Source organism: Leguminivora glycinivorella, chromosome 1 (assembly GCF_023078275.1).
Source record: "Leguminivora glycinivorella isolate SPB_JAAS2020 chromosome 1, LegGlyc_1.1, whole genome shotgun sequence".
Taxonomy (NCBI): domain Eukaryota; kingdom Metazoa; phylum Arthropoda; class Insecta; order Lepidoptera; family Tortricidae; genus Leguminivora; species Leguminivora glycinivorella.
Window position 1 is genome coordinate 14,029,333 of NC_062971.1, and position 22,010 is coordinate 14,051,342.

At 35.6% G+C, this 22,010-nt stretch overlaps 1 protein-coding gene across 9 annotated transcripts in view; it reads right to left on the minus strand.

The window, feature by feature from the left end:
- Window positions 1-22,010, minus strand: part of LOC125233500 (MAP7 domain-containing protein 2-like) — a 67,183-nt gene that overhangs the window by 33,163 nt on the left and 12,010 nt on the right. For 6 of the 9 annotated variants that reach the window (XM_048139549.1, XM_048139580.1, XM_048139553.1 and 3 more), the window contains exons 2-4: window positions 19,937-20,121; window positions 8,757-8,959; window positions 8,209-8,247 (exon numbers count right to left, since the gene is read on the minus strand). In XM_048139549.1, the coding sequence (XP_047995506.1) occupies window positions 8,209-8,247; window positions 8,757-8,959; window positions 19,937-20,121 (427 nt within the window). Of the gene's footprint in view, window positions 1-8,208; window positions 8,248-8,756; window positions 8,960-10,461; window positions 10,530-19,936; window positions 20,122-22,010 lie in introns of those variants that run through there. The other 3 variants (XM_048139559.1, XM_048139564.1, XM_048139591.1) reach the window with 2 other exon arrangements.

Consider the following 22,010-nt stretch of genomic DNA (forward strand, 5'->3'; position numbering starts at 1 on the left):
TTCGAAGTTGAAGGCCTAGTATACATGGGTTTCCCTTTGTTGCCAGGCTCCAGAAACTCTAAGGCTCGGTACCTACTAGCCAAAAAATCTTTGAACTGTTTGAACGTGGGTAAATCATTTGGATTTACATTCGACGTGACACTTAATTCCCACTGTTTACGAGATTCTGGGTCTAATTTTGACGATAGTAAAAATATAACAATAATATCCCAGGTAGATACATCAATTCCCAAATTAGTCAACGCGCTCAAGCAATCGGAAGACGTATCCAAAAGTTCTTTTAAATGGCTAGCTGACTCCGAATTAACGGACCGTTGATTTAATAAACGTTTCAAAATGCTATAGGACAAGTACTTTTTGTTACTATACCGCTCTTCCAACAGCTTCCAGCACGCAGTGTAATTTGCCTCCGTAACAGGTGTATACCTAATTATTTGTTCAGCCTCCCCAGTCAAGTACCCTTTGAGATAATGCAACTTTTGGACATTATCTAGTGCTTTATTGTTGTGAATTAATGATACAAACAGATCTCTAAACGTTATCCACTCAGTGTACTTGCCTGAGAAGCTTGGTATACTTATCTTTGGTAGCCGAACATGGCTTTGTTCACTATTCACAACACCAAGTTCATTAGACTTATTTATGTTTGCTGGCTGTAATTTAGCCAAAATTGCTTTTAACTCACATTTATATTCCATGTACATTTCCTCTGTTGTGTAATAGACATCATTTTGAATGTAGCCTTGAGATTTTAACAAAGTTTTGTCTACTGTTTGCGATAGCTCTTTATGCCCAACTCTAAATTCTGACCACAACTGCTCTAACAATTCTAATCTTCCCTCGACATAGATTTGAGTAACCCGTTCTTTTGGTGACTTTTTAAAGTTAACCTTTGCCTTAGTAATACGGTCTGAGATTTCCTCCTGATAGGAAATTAATGATTCCATAGTATACGAAAACACTTTCACTTTCAAATAGCAATTCGCTTAATGAAACACCTTTGATATAGTATACCTAACAACAGAGTCCAATAATAATAATAAATTTTATAAGAACAATTTCATTACATAAATTTACAAGTATTTTGTTTTCCTAATTACTCAATAATTTTAAATTCAATTAGGTACACTTTAGACAAAAAAATACAAGTGTTAACAAAACCACAAAATATTCTAAGTCCAATAAAATTTCTTAAAATTTTTACAAGTGTTTAGAACTCTGTAGAAAATCGGGCATGGATTCCCCGTACCTCCGTTTTTACTGTAACTATTCTAAGTCCTTATACTAAAGTTAGTAAATTTTCTAAGTTCAAACTATGTTACCAAGAAATAGTTAAAGTCCCAAATTCCACTAGAGTTGAAATCTTCTTCTTTTCTAAGTTTTATTCTTCAATCAGTTAAAGTTCGATTTTGCATAACAATCTAAAAGTACTCACGGTTTTCACTTTGCATCACTCAACTGAACATAAACAACACTTGTGACGTAGGAGCTCCTTCCTCGTTGCCCTCTCCTGACGTATGCGCCTCTGCCGCACCGCCTGTGACTCAGCCTGGCACCACCAGATGGCGCCACTGCGCGCTGCTTCACTGATATTTGTTCACGACTTCGTCGTATCCCTCTGAACAGCGATCCACTGCTACTATGGGAACGAAACGAAGAATGGCTCCACGCACCGAATTCAACTTTAATCGCAACTAGCGCTAAACTGTCCGATTCGTAGGACCATGTTCAATCTCCGGGTGTTGTTCACATTCAAAACTTCATATGTGATTTTTTTTCAACACATTTATTTGCCAAAAAGGTAGACAATAATAAAACATTTACAATTTAATTACATATAATTTGCGATGGAATATCGTTCGCTAGTTTACACGTAGAACAGCGACATCTAGCGAATTATTCTGACATCAAAAAAACTGATAAGAACGCTTATACATTCTACGGCAACAAGGTGTTAGTCAGTTTGCCGAAGTGACAGCGACATCTAGCGAGCAATCTTATTATTAAATTAATATTAGGGTTTAACACTTTAACATAGGGTGACTACACTATGTCGGCTCCTGATTTTCCCCACCTTCCCATTTAGACCCAGAGCCCAGGCCCGCCAGACCTTCCTCAAATTCTCAAGGATGAAACTTTGGGACAATGTAGAGTTCATATCGGCGGTTAATGTGTGCATATTTTCTAGTTCGGCCCATCGGCCAATTTTTTGCTATCAAGTGATGAAGGTGAAAAAAAAAAGTGCTTACTTTCCTTAAATTCTCAAGGCTGATTTTTATATATGTGTTAGAGCACGTTGTTAGAAATTGGTTATCATCAATGCCAGACCGTTTCCGCCGGCCATAACTTTTACCAGACGCGACAAAGTTGGCAAAAAACGACTCTAACTTACCTCATTTTCTCAAGCCTGATTTTGATATATGATACGCAGGGACCTGTAACTAGACCGTTTGTAAGCAGCCAGACCAATCGGATGGACCCAACCATCCGCCAGACCGACTTAAAGTTTCGATATGAGCTTTAGTAGAATTGAAATATTCCGGGTCTATAAAAGCTAAAAACTTGAATTTTCTACATTAAGCTACGTGTATATTGTATACTTGACGTAATAAGCGACTTTCAAAAATTTTACTTTTAAGGAAATAAAAAAATGAAAGTTTATATGTGGTGCAAGATTAATTTTAAGCTATGAATTTTATTTACACTGCGTAAGTACATGTGTATTTTATTATAAATATAACTTTTACCAGACGCGACAAAGTTGGCAAAAAACGACTCTAACTTACCTCATTTTCTCAAGCCTGATTTTGATATATGATACGCAGGGACCTGTAACTAGACAGTTTGTAAGCAGCCAGACCAATCGGATGGACCCAACCATCTGCCAGACCGACTTAAAGTTTCGATATGAGCATTAGTAGAATTGAAATATTCCGGGTCTATAAAAGCTAAAAACTTGTATATTGTATACTTGACGTAATAAGCGACTTTCAAAATTTTACTTCTTTCAGAAACTTTCAGAAAATTCAAGTTTTTAGCTTTTATAGACCCGGAATATTTCAATTCTACTAATGCTCATATCGAAACTTTAAGTCGGTCTGGCGGATGGTTGGGTCCATCCGATTGGTCTGGCTGCTTACAAACGGTCTAGTTACAGGTCCCTGCGTATCATATATCAAAATCAGGCTTGAGAAAATGAGGTAAGTTAGAGTCGTTTTTTGCCAACTTTGTCGCGTCTGGTAAAAGTTATATTTATAATAAAATACACATGTACTTACGCAGTGTAAATAAAATTCATAGCTTAAAATTAATCTTGCACCACATATAAACTTTCATTTTTTTATTTCCTTAGAAGTAAAATTTTTGAAAGTCGCTTATTACGTCAAGTATACAATATACACGTAGCTTAATGTAAAAATTCAAGTTTTTAGCTTTTATAGACCCAGAATATTTCAATTCTACTAATGCTCATATCGAAACTTTAAGTCGGTCTGGCGGATGGTTGGGTCCATCCGATTGGTCTGGCTGCTTACAAACGGTCTGGTTACAGGTCCCTGCGTATCATATACCAAAATCAGGCTTGAGAAAATGAGGTAAGTTAGAGTCGTTTTTTGCCAACTTTGTCGCGTCTGGTAAAAGTTATATTTATAATAAAATACACATGTACTTACGCAGTGTAAATAAAATTCATAGCTTAAAATTAATCTTGCACCACATATAAACTTTCATTTTTTTATTTCCTTAGAAGTAAAATTTTTGAAAGTCGCTTATTACGTCAAGTATACAATACACACGTAGCTTAATGTAGAAAATTCAAGTTTTTAGCTTTTATAGACCCGGAATATTTCAATTCTACTAATGCTCATATCGAAACTTTAAGTCGGTCTGGCGGATGGTTGGGTCCATCCGATTGGTCTGGCTGCTTACAAACGGTCTAATTATAGGTCCCTGCGTATCATATATCAAAATCAGGCTTGAGAAAATGAGGTAAGTTAGAGTCGTTTTTTGCCAACTTTGTCGCGTCTGGTAAACGTTATGGCCGGCGGAAACGGTCTGGCATTGATGATAACCAATTTCTAACAACGTGCTCTAACACATATATAAAAATCAGCCTTGAGAATTTAAGGAAAGTAAGCACTTTTTTTTTTCACCTTCATCACTTGATAGCAAAAAATTGGCCGATGGGCCGAACTAGAAAATATGCACACATTAAACGCCGATGTGAACTCTACATTGTCCCAAAGTTTCATCCTTGAGAATTTGAGGAAGGTCTGGCGGGCCTGGGCTCTTGATCTAATTGTCATATTGAGATTGGGGAGTTTCGTTCGTTCAATTTTGATAATATTAAACTAATACCATATTAATTATCCATCTGCAAACTGTTTTTAGGTTATTATCTTGGCCTAGTGATGATGTGTATTGTGTAATTTTTATCGACGTCAGGATAATAACCATATCGACATGCATGCATTAAAAAGGACATGAATGATAATTGGTAAGAAACAAAGAATATAATACTTCACTAGTAAGAAACCAGAACCTAATCTAATCGCGCTAACAGATGAGCGTACCGGATTTGTAAGTGGGAGCGAAAAATAGTTATTCTTTTCTCGCTCCCACTTACAAATCCGGTAAACTATTATCAAAATTGAACGAAACTCCCCAATCTCAATATGACAATGGGAAGGTGGGGAAAATCAGGAGCCGACATAGTGTGGTCACCCTACTTGATACATTTGTATGAGAAAAGTTATGTCTGAATATCTTTAAAACCAGACAACGAATATAAAATATTAGATGGTGGATATTTAGTAAAAATTTTTACTAAATGTTGAAGTACTTTCGAGTGTCTTAGGTGCTACAAATCGTAAGATATTTACATTTTTAACTTTCTCAAAACGTGTGGACTGAGTGAGCACTTACAAAAATTTATTATAAAAAAACCTGACACGTTAGTGGTTCGTTTTGTATTTTACAAATTCCCATTTCACTTTTACTAAACTATACACATATAATAGCGGTCTAAATCTTATGTTTTTCATCAAAATTCGGCTTTTCAAAAGTGTGTGGATTGAGTGAGCATAAGAAACTATTTGTAAAAAATTTAATACGTCACTAGGTGATCTAATATTTATAGAGGTAGGTTGGCCTATTTTTTACTAAATGTTAGTATATAAATATTATATGTTAAATGAATATATTCACTGTTTTCGTTGGTATTTTGTGAGAACTGAGTGAGCACATGTTAATGGCTGTATCTTTTGATTTATCTTTTTACAAATTCAGAGAATCGTTTTACAATTGTTGTAGAACTTTTACTAAATGACCAGCATATTTTTTTTTATTTTCGGAAGGTGCTCACTCAATCCACACACACACTCAAAAAAGTAGTTAGTTCTAAGCTACACATGTTAGTAAACAATACTAATATCGTATCCGCCGTGCTATTATAATGGTTGTATTTGTCTAGACATTTGTATTGAACATCTTACTTTATAAACTATTTCAACAGTGGTTAGTATTACCTATACCCGTATACCTATAACGTTTCCTTAACACGGCGCTTAATTGAATATCTTGACGTTAATGACTTTTGATCAACGACATCAAACGCTAATAATCTTCTTAACCTCAAGTACCTTAACAGTTACCATAATTAATTATGTACTTTTCCATAGCAAAAGGGTATTTATGCTCATTGTATCTAAGGTTAGGACCTGTTAGGTATAAAAAATTCCATACGTCGTTAGTCATTTCTAACCTAATTTATAAACATCCCTAGGCCCAATCTAGGTAATTATAATATTTCATAAACTACAGTCATAAAGTTAATCGTTTCATTGCTTTCATATAAAGGTTTAATTAAAAAGTCAGCACATTCTCGTATTTGCCTTACGAGGTTATGAATGTACCTAATGAGAAAAACACTAGTACACATTAAGCGGGTCATTAGATCATTAGTATTGCAAAACAAAGAAATATCAACACACTGTTAATCTGACAACCAGATACCTTTCCGTAAAAAAACAGACCATTTCACCAATTTCACCGACCACCATTTAAAAGCACTTTTGAAATTAATTTAAAAATGATCTAACCCTATTAGGTAGCTACTCGGTTTCTAAGGTACATCTACTATCAAAAATGAATGGACCTTAGGTAACGGTTCTCCTACCGAGGCTGTTACGTAGGATTCTCGACAGGTCACTTGACATATTATATAGTCAAGCAGTTCTTACAAACAACTTACACTTTTCTTGAATTTGATGTACTTAATAATCTATCTGTGAATACCTGTAATTGGCTTTGTGTTATTATTTAAATTAACATAATGTTATTTATAGCTGTTGGTGTTCAAAATAAATAAATAAATAAATAAATAAATAAATAATCTAGTTATATTATTATGTTTATGTCACGCTACTAAATATGCAAGTCTCAATAAATATTATTTTTTATTAATTATAAAACGAGTTGCAAAAACAGCAATGTACCAGTCAAGTTACATAAAAATTTCACCATTGTCAAATGTGAGGTCGCCGTTTTGAAACAATGGGGATTAGACAATGGGAAGTGACGTCACGGGGTCGCCGGACCATGGCAATTATGTCATCTGCCGGGTCCTTGCAGGATGCGAATACATTAGCCTAGCCATACTTACCTACATCCGTAAGGCATTCATTTGATTGAATCCATCGTTATAATATAATTTCGGTTACAAATAATAGGCACGGACGAAACCTTCATAACTAATGTTCAAAGAATCTCTATACAATACAATATACGTCACGAAATGCCGTCGGTCAAAGTAACTTATCCGATTGGTAACCAAACTATATAAGGCCCTCAACACACCGCGTGGTAACCTAAGGGACCGACCCCACTTAGGCGTCGCGTGTCTTGCGGCGCGCAACGGACGTCTCTGCCACGCCGCCTGAATGTAATTCAAAAAACGTCTCCTCAGTACATTTTGTATAGGAAGGACGTAAGACGGGCCCCAGGTGGCGTGGCGGCGGCGTGGCGCGCCACGCCACCTGAGGCCCGTCTTACGTCCTTCCTGAGATACAAAATGTACTGAGACGTTTTTCGAATTACATTCAGGCGGCGTGGCGCGGACGTCCGTTCCGCACCTCAGGACATGCGTCTCTTAGATGTGGCCGGTCCCTAAGAGAACCCTAAGCGAAGCGTAATGTAATATTCGTCATACGCGCATAAGTAGTTAATCAACTCTAATGTTAAAAATGTATGTCGATTTCCTTCGACACTTGTTCAATAGATATTAGATTGCTCACCAGTCTCACCACTCGCTATTTTTTTTACAGAATTTATTACAGGATCTATTAAATATAGAAGAGATCCGATATTAATGTTACAATAATTTTCATAAGAAGTTGATCGAATAAGGTGCGGTGCGTATTTAGAAATGTAAAATAAGATTCTCATTTTCTCATTCTCATCCATGGATTAGAGTGGTTTGCCTTCAATGTGTGTGTGCCTGCAACGCACTAATATAAAATAAGGTATGTAGTTACATTACGTTTATAACCGAAGTTAATAACGTGTAGACTATAACTGAATTAGAAATAATATCAGTCAATTACTTTTGCATGAAGTCGACTTATGACTCGATAATAAATGGTTATTCTCGTTAGTGCTACGTCCAAAAATAATAATTCAGTAAGACTAAGTTAGACTGTTTTACTATTTGGAAAAACTGCATTAACATATTACTAGTTAGTAAATAAATTCAACAAGTACCTACATAGTTATACGAGTAAAATACTTGTGATGCAAATTAATGCAATGATGGTTAGTCGTATGCGGTTATAACAGTGAAAGTATCGTCTACTGGCACATTATATTTAAGAAAACGGGACTTGCATGCGTATCATTAACCTGCGCTTTGTTATATTGATTAACGGTAAATAGAACACACGCTTTTTGGTTAGTCTCGATTTCTGAAATATGCGTTGCTAGAGGTTCAAATTTCTCTATATTTTCTATATGCAATGACATGCAAGATTGAACCGTGCACTCCTACGTCTACAGTTTACTTTTATAATGAAGGATACATAACTCGGATAATTTACACACAATCTCAAACGTACACAAAACAAATAATTAGTATAGTTAAGGAGCCAAAATCAAATTAAATTAGTAGTAATTATTCGCTAAAACGTGTCGAAAAACAAAAAAAAAACTGCTTACAGTGACTCAAAAAAGTTCATCTGATCAATGGGGTTGGTACTGGAGTGGGGAAAACACAAAAAAAAACATTAGTGAGAAAATAAACGGTGTAACATAAAATTGGGGTTTAAGGGTTTGTCCTGTTATCACGAGGGTGCACAGAATGACAGTCTGAAAAATCCGTCACCAAAAAGAAATGATGAAGAAATATAACCCAAGAAATAAGCAAAGCTGAAATAAAAATAAATTGTAGGTAAGACCCTTAAAAGATGTATGAATATTATGCATAGGTAGGTAAGTATATTGATCAATTTTACAAAAGACCGATTGATTATTTAACTACCTATGAGAGCAGAGCTATATATTTGTTTAATTAACTTTGTTACATAAAAGCGGGTCCAATGCACAATAACCGTGTAGGTAACATTTGCTTTATAATTAGCTGTCATAATCATAAATCATAATCCCAATTAGTGAATACTACTGACATTCGGATCAGTTTCGTAGAATAATGTCCTATTAGCTATTCCACTACCTAGAATGTTACAGCAACCGTTCGACGAACATACCTGCGCGCGGCCCAGAAGAATCCCGCCGAGTCGAGCGGCTCGAGGAGGCGGGGGGTGGACGATCCGAAGGCGAACGCGGAGCGGGGTGAGGAGCGAGCGGCGCGCGCGCGCTCCAAGCGCTCCGTGCGCTCGCGCTCCCGTTGCAGCAACGCTTCTCGTCGCGATACTGAAGCTTCCCATATCGCTCGTTTGCGTTCTTCTACCTGTTGAGAACATAATGTTGGTCACATTAACTGTGTGCGCGAGATAGAATAACAGATGTGTTTAGTTTATTATTTAATTTGTTATTACGCTTACGCTGTAAGTTACGTGTTATTATTTCTTATGCAATATCAAGTTCCCTTTTTTAAATATGAAGTAATAAAGCCTCCGCCACACATAAAGCGTTTTTATAGCGTAGCGTTAGCGGTGCGCCGGACAGCCGGACGAACGTTGGCGTTCCGCTTGCAATCCGCGCTCGTTAGTTCCTACCGGCGTCCGCTGGGCGCAACGCCGGCGTTCGTCCAGCGCTCCGCTATCATTGCGCTGCGCTGACGCTCCGCTAACGCTCCGCTAACGCTCCGCCTACGCTCTCAAAACGCGCATGTGTGGCCGAGCTTTAACGCTCCGCCTACGCTCGCAAAACGCGCATGTGTGGCCAAGCTTTAAACGTTGTTTTCAAGAATATTGGGCTGTTAGTACTTAAATTATAGTTCGGGAACTATACCTATTTACTGTATAGTAAAGTAAACGTTCAAATTATATTTCCCGAACTATACCTACATATAAATACATTGGCAATTTGGCACATTGACTGAATAACTCCTTTGCCGGGGAGACCGCAAGTCAGCACGCTGCCAATCCGCTCGGAAGGTATCGAATGTAAATTCCGAGAATGCTGAGGGTTCAACTGCGGCAGCACAAGTGGAGCGCAGTGGAATCAATAGATGCCACGTCTGCAGGCAGTTGCACTTTTAAAAAGAAACTAATGTCTAACTATATAGTCTATTAGTGTGTAGATGATTCACGATTATAATTACTTATTGATTTGTAATGTTATTGTGGTGACTATCCATTAAAAATGGGAAATTAGTCACAACAATACAAATCAATACGGATACATGACATAAGGCGATGGCTAGACGTTCAATGTACGGACTATAATCTGTTTTAAAGTAGTGTGATTCGTATAAAAACTAACAGAGAAAGTTGTAGAGACCTAGATCGATTGTTGGGGAATACAGTAACAGTGTGAAATACTTTCGTACATACATATATGGCTATGTATGTATATGTATACTGTATAGGTAGAGCATCGCTGTTATTAAATTAATAAAAAAATTACATACCAACAACTACATTATATGTCTATTATTTTTTGTTTGTTTCATATGCAAACACTTGATATGTAAGTAGAAAAATAGATAGCTAATAAATGAATGAAAAATCTGGTTCGTGACATAGCATTATGGCATTGCCATTGTCCGACTTACTCTGCATCGAAAACACATAATACTTACCTACCTAATTTTTTCACGATATAGGATGACTTTCCTTATCTCTTTACATTTACCTAATTTGGCACTTGAAACAACACAAATAAAGTAGAACAATTTGGTCACTATCACAGAATGTACGAAAAATTTAAGAACACAATAATTATCTCAACTACCACTAGTACCATTACACTGTGATGACTACGCAATTAAGATAAAACAATAATTACCGAGGGACAAAAGTGCACTTGTTTTGGCATCGTTCCATTTAAACTGGCATTAACTAACAAAGCGAGTATTTCGCGACATCTTTCAAAAATAAATGATTACTGCGATTATAATTCACTATCTGTTAAGGAAATGATAATAAGTTGATAATTCACTGAAATTGATGCTAAGACTCATTGCCATGAGGAATGGGTTGAGGTGGCGAGGAAATCCGGTGATGATTGAAAATGAAAACACTTGGTTGGTTGATTACATTATGCAAGGAAATTATTAGGTCACGTAACGTAACGCAACTTATACGTAATAATAAACAACGAATATTTATTACGCGTCTGAAAAGTTACACATAATATACCTATCAAAAAATCTCAAAACTATTTTTATTCTGTTTTACCATGAATTCATACCCTGTTTATAAAACCATCGATTCTATATTATTTGTATTTAAAGTTATCGCAAATATTTAAAGATGATAAAACGAAATTTTATCGGCCTTGCACTTTTGTACGGTCAGTCGAGAAAGTGATTTACCACTCTATTTTAAACACATAAGGTCGAAAAGTGGTAAACCACTTTTTTGGCTGACTGTACATCCGTGAAAACTGTACTTCCGTATTCAAATCCACTTAAGAGTTTAACCCATATGCCAAAGCTTGTAGAGAGCGTCCGGAACGATAATCCGTCACGGTAAGCACTAAGTACCCATGTACCGTAAAGTGGTCTATCGTATGCTCAGTATCCCCCTTGTATTTGTTATATTTTACATAATGTTTGCTACAAGTATGTAATTGCTACGTTTAGATATATCCTACGAGATAATACATTGAAATGATAGCTGACCGAAATAAATCACTTCCAAACCTACGTACAATTGAATCCAATAAGTACATAATCATTTGATTTATTACTTATTGGAGTAAATTCTAAGTCATAATAACAATACATTTGTTATTTTATGTCAATTTGATACAGATAAATAACTTATGTGGGAACATCAGCAAAACAGGCAGTTTCATATGGCACCAATTAGTACTAACTTTTGGTAACCTAGTAACTGCCACAATACTATAAAATCAGAAAATGTATGCGAGTGCAAGAGTGAAGATATAAGATGGTTGTTACGTCAGCGGTACCAAATCGATCGTTGGCAGCGCCCGCAGCGTGTACCAATCGTTACGACCACATTCGATAAACAATTGAGATGAAGAGGGGAATAAACTAGTGGGATTATCAGGAGCTGAATTGACAGCTCTCGAGGTAGTACGCACATTAGTGTCGCTTAACTTCAAAACTGGGTAAATCCATTTTGCTATAAGGTTGATAATCTTTTAAATCATATTATATTTTTTATAATATTCAACCTTAAAGCAGAATGGATTTACCCAGGTTTGAAGTTAAGCGACTCTAGGTTTCAAGAAAAGTGACATTTTTGTTTAAAGCGGAAATGTTACAGCTCGCGTCATTCACGAAGATGTGTGCCTTGACTTGTTATGTTATCAAAGGTTAGGTTTGACAATTCTGCATGATGTCAGGGATGACACGATGTGTACTGGTGAATGATCATGAGTCATGATATGAAACAGAACAGAAGAACATTAGAGAATTGTAAATTCATTATACGCGATATAATCCGTTTCCATAGTTTTATTTCATAACATTAGAGAATTTGAGCATAGCTGCTCAATGTACTGGGGACGCTATTGCTATGTCTTGTATGGGAACCCTGCATTTTATGATTAAGCACTGAGACTTGGCACAGTTGTTCATTGGGTGGCCCTGAGTAGATAAAGATCGGGAGGCATCGAGAGCCCCCCTTAATTTAGGAGGGAGGAGGGGGGGAAGGCTGGCGCCTCCGCGCTTCCTTTGAAACCATATTTCTCTAAAACTATACAAAATAGGGCATGCAATATATCATTTTCGGATAAATGAAGGACGAAGAATTCATTTTTGGAACAAAAAAAATGTATTTTAGAACAAAAATACAAAATAAAATGGGAAAATCTGAAAACGAGATTTTTTTTATACATATTATTGCACATTTTATGAAAACTGTAATGGTTTTTTCTAAATAAAAAATATTATTTAATAGCTACATTTATCTAGTTTTAGAAAATGTATAATTTGTTATAGAAATATATTATAGGATGAGTGATAAAAAATAATTTACATCGCCCGATAGGGTGATTTGAATGCTCATTTCAATAAGTTTTGTCAATGATTTCAGGTATAATCACTATTTTCAACACACGAAAGCCGTAATCATTGTAGTTTATGGCTATTTTAGTGATTAATGTACTTAAAATAAAAAAAAATACAAAAATTTTAAAAAATATTAAAAATGTGATAATTTTTTTTAACATTATCCTATTTTGTTCTTTCTACACAATATATATCTAAAAGCAATAAATATCAATAAAAAGCCACATTTATACAGTTTATAAAAATATATAGTTTGTTATATAAATATAGTGGCCCTGAAGCTTTAGTGGTTTCATGTGCTCTGCCTACCCCTTTACGGGATACAGGCGTGATTGTATGTATGTATGTATGTATGTATATAAATATATTACGAAACGCGAGATAAAAAATAATGAAAGTGACGTGGCAGGGCGATCTTGATGTACGGTACGGGTCAGCTTGTATGATTCGATGAGGTGAGGTAAAGGTACTCAAAGCTCTCACAAAGTGTAGTTATTTAGAGTACTTCAAATTAAACAACATACTCCTATATAGTCTGAATTTAACTATTTATATTACATGAAATGATCGATTGATATGATAGGTCAGATATATACATATGATCCTAATATTACATACATCTTGTGAAATAGTAGTTATCTATATGATTTGCATAATTTATGGATAATTCTTACTTGACATATTTATTATTCCAGATCTGCGTCCTGTACTTTGGTTAACGAGTGCCGAAAATAGTTATTAACCAAAAAAGACCGCCAAATTAACAGCATTTCACCGACAAAAGCTGCCTTGCACCATTTTTGTAAGGGTTATAGGTGTATATCAAGGTGTCCATGTATGGGGTCAACTAAACCCAATTCAAAATTTGCCATTATTTTCTACTTGTGGCTGGACGAAAGTCTGTAACAATTGGGATTTGGGAGCCTACTTGCCCGCAACGTTGCCTGTTGCTGCAGAAACATGCCTCGAAATTGTCGGATGCAGGTGTAATAAAAAACAGTGCCGCGTAAGGTGCAACCGTAAAAAAATACTTTTTAAATTAAATGTTCGGAGCTGATGTGCTTATGCAGTGGATGTTGTGATATATACATAATTAAATTCAGACTATTCATGTTGTTTTATTTGAATAACTCAAAATAGCTACACTTTTTGAGAGCCTTGAGTACTAGCCCCGATACACATGTTTTCGTCTAGTCAGACCATTTTTTGAGGTTCTCCTTTGTACAAAAGCAATGTCTTAATTCAAAAATCATTAATGTTTAATGCTAATACGAATCTAGTTTATTTTTTATGGCACTATTGCGCAATAACTAACTATCATTGATACTGAAAGGAAGAATATGACGATTTTTATTTTATCTTTTATGGATGGGTAAAACCGATTTAAGGGGGCCCAAAGGAAGTAACTAAATTCTGCTAGTAAACTAAAAAATCTTCAAGCCTATGCATGCAGAACTGCTTTAGGAGAGGAGAACGTGATTAAGACATTTTTTTGCAATATAAGTCACATGCAATTTTATTTTACAATCAAAATAAACTATATTATAGGACTTTTACAATTTTCTGTACTGGGTCGTGATATACCTACATGTGTAAACGTTATTAGAATAAGTATATTTCTGTATTACTAGACGAACTCCACTGCATAGCGGGTAGTACCTTTACCTCACCTCATCGAATAATGCAACGTAAGATGTACATTAAAATTTTCATTTTCATTATTTTTTATCTCGCGTTTCGTAATATATTTATATAACAAACTATATATTTTTATAAACTGTATAAATGTGGCTTTTTATTGATATTTATTGCTTTTAGATATATATTGTGTAGAAAGAACAAAATAGGATAATGTTAAAAAAAAATATCACATTTTTAATATTTTTTAAAAATGTTGTATTTTTTTTATTTTAAGTACATTAATCACTAAAATAGCCATAAACTACAATGATTACGGCTTTCGTGTGTTAAAAATAGTGATTATACCTGAAATCATTGACAAAACTTATTGAAATCAATGCATCACATGATATGTTTGAACAAAACATCTGATGACACGATGACAGTGATGACGATCTGAGAAATATTCTTCATGGACTTCTGACATTCGTTAGCTCATTGAATTAGAACGGTTATTTATTTATTTAAACTTCCTTGCACAATTATAAAAAAAGTACAATGGTGGTCTTTATGCCTAATGGTTAATTTAAACGATACATTAAAATCAAGTTTATGTTAAGTACTTAGAATACCTTATTTATGACTGTAATCTTTTGGACTCCCTCCTACTAGTAGGTTAATTTGTGTTAATCTTGATGAAAATACTTCCATTAGCTTTACATCTTAACAATCAATCTATTTGTAGTTTTAAACAATAATGCTATTTATGAAGCTCTTTAAGGTCAGTCGAGGTCATCAGTTGCGAGCGAAAATGTCTCTTTCAAAACAGTTTCAAACAATGGAAGAAAGAACAAAGCAGTTTTTGTCTTAGCGCCAAAAGGAAAAATTGGTCAGCTCAACGTGCTCTAATTGTTGTGTATTTTACTTGTTGTGTAGTGTACTTTATTTTATTCGAAATGTAAAATTTTCTTAATACTTATTGCAATTTATATTGGGAACACAAATAATTGTGAAGCAAGAATTTATTATGTACTCCGTAAACATAATACCTACCTAATATCGTGTTGTATTGCTGCAGGGATAAATTCTGTAAGATTTTTAATGAGTTGTCAGAGTTATTGTCTAAATCTAGATGCTCAAAATGAACTAACACTTAGACCTTAATAAAAATATGGGTTAAATGAATAATATTTTTCTGTTCACATTGGTTTTCTAGACTCATTGATTTTCTAGACCGGTCCAACCCAAATCTGTAATGGTGTCAATGTCAAGAGCGCGCTTTCACTAACGGACGTTTTTACGCTGGTCTAGATATTCCATTTAGTCTATTTTTATTTTATACTAATGTAACCTATTGAGAATTTATTTGCAAATAAGTAGGTATTGGCTGTGGAAATCGGAAATAAAACGCAGAAACGAAATTAATGGGCTCAGACTAAATTAGCACATTAATTTTCTGTCTAATGCTACATTCACGTTTGAAAATGAATCCAGAATTATGGAGAAATTTTGTGACAAATTGACAAAACTAGACAAATCCTTAAAAAATAAATTTATAGTTACTTTGATAGTATAAGATAGTTAATTACTTAAGAGAAATATACGTATGTGTACTCCATAATTTCAAATATTAACGGTTATCTATCACATACCCTCTTAACGCCTCATCGTAGTCAAAGGAAAACCTCGACATTTCTCCAATTTCACTGTATACCGAATATAATATTTATTACACACACGCAATCACATTCCAAACCCATCAGAATCGTCACAGATACAGAAACAGAACCGAACACTTTCAAAATGATTCAGTAACTATCACTCGCTCGATTGCGAACGCTGATTGAAAAAAACGCCCATATTCTAGAATGCATCCTCTTACACCAACATATACAATTCAGTCAACTCTTCACGAGTCTCTAACAAATCAAACGAGAACTTAATTTCATCAATGGAAAAGCTAACGTGGGTTAACTAATGACGCCAACTTAATCCAGGAATCGCCAAACAGGGGTTTCTCGGGGAGTCAGTGGTGTTTGTGAGTTTGTCAACGGCAAAGTTTGATTGGTACGTGGATCCTGAAGGAAGTGTATTTTTGTCACGACTCCTTGACGCAGTGCGGGTTAAAATTAAGTTTTTGATGCACTACAACAGAACGGCTTGGGATTATTTCTGTATGGGCCATTAACGTATGAGTGTGTTGGGTATTTAATTTCGTTTACAGGAAGTTTGGAGAAATTGCTTAGAAGATTTGATATGTGATGCTGTGAAATTGGATGGCTGTTAGATAAAAAAAAATGCTTTATAGATATTGAGGACTGTCTTTTCAAAAGGACTTATTTTATAAGTCAACAAGGTTTATTTCTCTAGGAAGACATAGAAAAAAATAACCTCTGTTGACTTATAGAAATAAGTCCTTTTGAAAAGACACTCCTATATTGTAAAACTTGAGTAAATAATGTAAATATGCAGCTTTTCTACGTTTGGTTATTGGCGATCTTGACCGCATTCGTACGCTGTCATTAGTGTCAATGAGAACAAACATGTAAATCACAAATCACAATGTAACTTAAGTATTTTTGCCTACGTACCTGTTTTATGTTTACGTGTTTGGGTACTAAGTACAGAATGTTTTACATATTCATATCGTTAATCACTAAATATAGGGGTTAATGTACGTTTAATTTAGTCCAACAACCGATCTATTCGTATTTGTGCCAATGGTGCCAATATTGTTTACGAATCAACGAAAACTATTATCAAGGGACGAGCGTGATAGGTTAGGTATATCCACGATAGTCGTGCACATACTATACTATTGTCCCGGATTTGTAAGTTCACATTTTTGACACATTTGTTTTGAAGTATGTTGCGATGTGGCTAAGCCGTATCGTTTGCCAAATCTAACGATTAATTTCGAATTGGTTGAATCGATTAGGCCCTATGTACAAGGAGGCGCTTAAACAAATATACGATCGAAATGACAGACTGCCACTTCACTAGTTTAAAAATAAAAATGAATGATAAATGACATAATAAGTAAATCCTGCGTGATAAATTAATATCGCAAAATACTCACTAACGAAGATCCGCAAAAATGTACCTAACATGTGCTAGATTATGTTTAAAGTAAGCGAAATATTGTTTTTAGGTACTTGATTTTTTTAAATATTATTACAGGATTTTATTTAAAATTTCATTAGGTTGCGCGAGTATATAATACGTATTGTGGACGCTGTCATGTGTCAAAAAGAGGTTCTTACAAATCTGGGACAATACAGTCAGTATATACTGTCAATGTATCAAATATAAATGCGGACAAAGTGCTAAAAATAAGTATCCACAACCTAAACATGTAAGCAATAAAAGGGTGTAGACATATTTTTGGCACGTTGTTTGCGTCGATATTAAATACCTTGTACGAGTGAACGCACAACAACATATTAGTAGGCTTGTGTCGTTCACGAACTATGAACTGTTAGGAATAATTCTTTTCCTTATTTCTTTTCCTTTTTAATTGAATACTTATGTTGACTGTTATTGCATTCATCTTACTTAACTTTCTGTTTTGTTTTCTCTTTCTTTATATTCCACTTTTGTGAGCATGTGTGTGCGTTGGTATAAGTGCTAGCATTAGATTAATTAATATTACTTTGTATCTATCTGTGAGATCCTGTAATTGGCTTTCTGAATCATATCTTGTTGTATACTGCTAGTTTTATAGCTGTTGGTTCTCCATAACATAAATAAATAAATAAATAAATAAATAAATAAATAAAATCCCATCAATGACCGAAATGAACTGAATCTTACCGTGGTCTGAGAATCGGTCTTTGCTCATTTAGTTCAGTATAGGATCGGCGAGCGCGAGCGGTTGGGATCGAGAACGAATGTGTGACTGCGCCGACCGAGTTCAGATACGTACTCGGCCCGGAATGCTAGCCTCGACACTATTCGCCATAATTGACAATAAACTAGTTACGTAACGTTGACCCGGTCACTTGACAACGTTGACCCGGTCACTTGACAAGTGATAAATACCTGTTACTAATGTTATTTCGCCTGTTTAATCCATCCATACTAATATTATAAATGGGAAAGTGTGTGTGTGTTTGTTTGTCCGTCTTTCACGGCAAAACGGAATGGCGAATTGACGTGATTTTTTAAGTGGAGATAGTTGCAAGGGATAGAGAGTGACATAGGCTACTTTTTTCTCTTTCTAACCTCTCCACTTCCCTAAACTGGGGGGTGGGGTGGAAGTTTGTAACGTTTTATGATTTCTCTAGCTGTTCTAGTGCGATCCAAGGAAATTAAATTAGTTCATGCGAAAATCATAATGTATTTCAACACACATATTTAAAGTTACATACAGGTCGAACGCGATTAATTAACATTATAAAAAAATAATTATTAATTTTAAATATGTGTACAAAGCGCGAGAACTTAAAGTGTTATATTTCAACACAGCTTATAATAATACCGCATAATTAGGTCCGATTGGCACGGTACAATTCTTGCAAGAATGCAATACAATCTACTACAGGAATGCATACCATGCGCTGCCATAAGCCTAAGATAAATCTAAATGACTAAACAAGTGAGAACTGAGATGACATCACCAGAGCAAGGCCGTGACGTCACGAGGCAAAACAGTGTGCAATTACCTTGTGCTGGCATTTTACACGTCGGAATGTTTCGAGAGAAAATATATGCGCCAATTTTTCTTTGATTGTTTTGCATATAAAGCGACTTTAAAAGTGGCCCAAGATGTTTTATACATCTTTAGATGAACTGCATTGTGTAAGTAAATTTACATAAATAACATGAATGTTCCATCCAACTGATTCGTTTGTAAAAAATGAAAAACCAAATAAATCCATTATAGTTCTTAAAAATAAAATATGTAAGTACGTACAAATGCATTTCCATCAAAAATAGGAATTGCACAATCAAGAGCACACTAAACGATATACGTAATCGAGACATGTTAATTGACTTTACAAGTAGTTGCTGCAGCTACTTCGATGGAATTTCCGTAGCACCTTATCCATCTATCTTTACGAGCTCCGATGCATAAGTCCTAGTCTAATCGTTATACACTTTTGTAAATTGTTTAACCTTTCATGTATGTGGTTGTTTAACACTGTGGGTTCTAAGTTCTAAATCGGTTGAGCTGTTGTACTAAAACAAAAGTAAAAGTTCTCGAAAATCATGCAAAATATAACAATTTGGTAAGGATCCTTTTCCTTTATCTTACACAGACAAGAGGCGAAATTAAGGTTATCAGAGTTATCACTACTCTACTATACATAGAAGGAATCAGTGAATTGCGAGGACCGCGCAATGTAGAAGCATAGCTGCTCCTTATCAACAACATCAAGACTAAGCAACCTCATCGTCCCACCTTTCTGGTGTGGTGTACGAACAAATTAATTCAATTCTTCGCCTACATTTTCTACTGAGAAGTATACTGTGCCAGAGTATGTCTTGTCTTACCTGTACCCTCCTGTCGTCATCCCTCGCTCACTCCTCCGACTGCCTCTTCCGTCGCTCCTCGTCTCATCTAGCCACTTCCACTGTTCCGCTTCGCGTCTTTTTCATACTAAATTTTATACTGTTGTCGATATGTTAGAGTATATCTTATCTACAGCCTCTCACCTGTACCCTTCTGTCGTCATCCCTCGCTCTCTGCTCCGCGTGCCTCTTCCGTCGCTCCTCGTCTCTCTTCTCCCGCTGCGCTTGCGCGGCCGCTGCGTGTGCTCGCAGCTCATCTAGCCGCTTCCTTTGTTCCGCTTCGCGTCTTTCTCTTGCTAATCTGGCTCTGTCTAGAGCTTCTGCAGACGCTGAAATGAAAAAAGTGGGGTTAGACTTTTATAAAGGTTCACTTCTTTCGTTATGACAAAAATATGATTATGTTATAAGCCAATCAACTCTTTGATGTTGCTCTGTCCAGTGAACTAGGAGATGACTCAGATGACAGTAACATGTATTGTTACCTATCTAAAGAAAAGTATGCTTGGGTCTATGGAATTATAATGTAACTCCAGTCCACAAACAGGAGCAATGTTTTACTATTTTAGTAACTCTACTCTAAGATTTAATAACTAAGTAGAGCTTGAACTGTATTTTGTAAATTAGATGCTTTGCAGTGTTACCGTCTAACGACAAAAACACGAGTAAGTAGGTACCTAAAATAAAGTACTGAAATCACTAAAGTCACGGCAATAGCCAAATTAAAAGTTGTTAACTTTAAAACCCCGAAAGAAGCGGTTACAATAAAGTCTACTTTACTAGCACTTCTGTACATCATTTACATGACTACTAACGTGAGTTATAACGACCCTTTCTCCGCAGAAGAGTAAAGATTCGGCGCGGTCCAGTTCCAATGATTATCGGCCATTAAGCTCGCTTTATAGGCGCCGGGCATGCGCAAGCGGCAGGCGAAAGTGTTAATGGGTTATGGTTCGAATTGTGCTCCTCTAAATTTATGTGGCTGAGTTCATTGCACACGAAGGTATTCACATGTGAATAGATTACATTGCATGTGCATGCAAATCTATTAGTCTTCCTATCTTTATCGCGGGGTTCTGCGAATGAAGAAGGCATTATTGGCCGCAGGTTAAGTTTTGCTGTTTTCATCGGACAACGGACCGTGATGTACCCCATGATGTCTTGTATTCTTTCCAAAGATAGATACAAAACTGGACGTAGTCGCATAAAACGATTCATTGTCCGTTGACAACAAACGTTAACAAGCGGCCTTATTTTCTTGCCAAACAATAACTTTCAACTAAATCTGAACGTGAAAATAACAGAAAAGAACCAAAGATCATTACAGACCTACGCGATCATATTAGGACTGTAATTTATTGATGACTTACAATATCTACTATTCTGCTACAGCCCGCATGAAGAAAGTAAGCTTAAATTAACTGCTATAGCTTATAAAAAATGGACCTTACTAAATATAGATCTGGACAGCTTTTCCATACTGGCTTTATGTTAGGTACCACATTTCGACGATGGAATTCACGCCTTAAACCCCCCAAGCTTTGACCCAATTAATGCAAAGCACGCACACACGCCTGTTGGCACACATACTGCTATCAATGAGCGAATGGAATGTCCCAACTCATTCAACATGAGATCAATAGGTTTATTGATTTTATTTGTAAATTGTCATTGTTACACAGTTGTAGGGGGCTGGGAATTTTGTTTGGTCATCTTCTAATCAAAATAATGAGCGCTCAGTCACATCCAGCTTTACAATAGTTGTTCCCTGATTTCGAGTATTTTCTGGTGAATCACATTTTTAAGTATCAGAGGTATTATAATTGAATATTTCTGACAAATTCTTAATGATAAGGTGCAATTCTACTTTATATAATGATAGGCTATTACGTTATTAAGTAAATAAGTGGAGTGTCACTACGGAACCGTTACTGCTGTCTCAGTGATTACCCCTGGCTCTCTAGTTACATGTTCGTGGAAAAGACAGGGTATTAGACCGTAAGCTCGATTTAAAAAAATGTTCCGATAAACGAACCTGTGAAAACAGTGAGCTTCAAATGCAGAAATTATCAATAATTATATTTATAATTTCTGCATGCGATTTCGTAGCTCACTGTACAATAACCTAACCACAAAATTAAATTTTAGAAAAATCTCCGACATAGTGGACCGATTTTCATGACATGAAACATGGCTAAGAACACTCCCGACTAACTCAGCT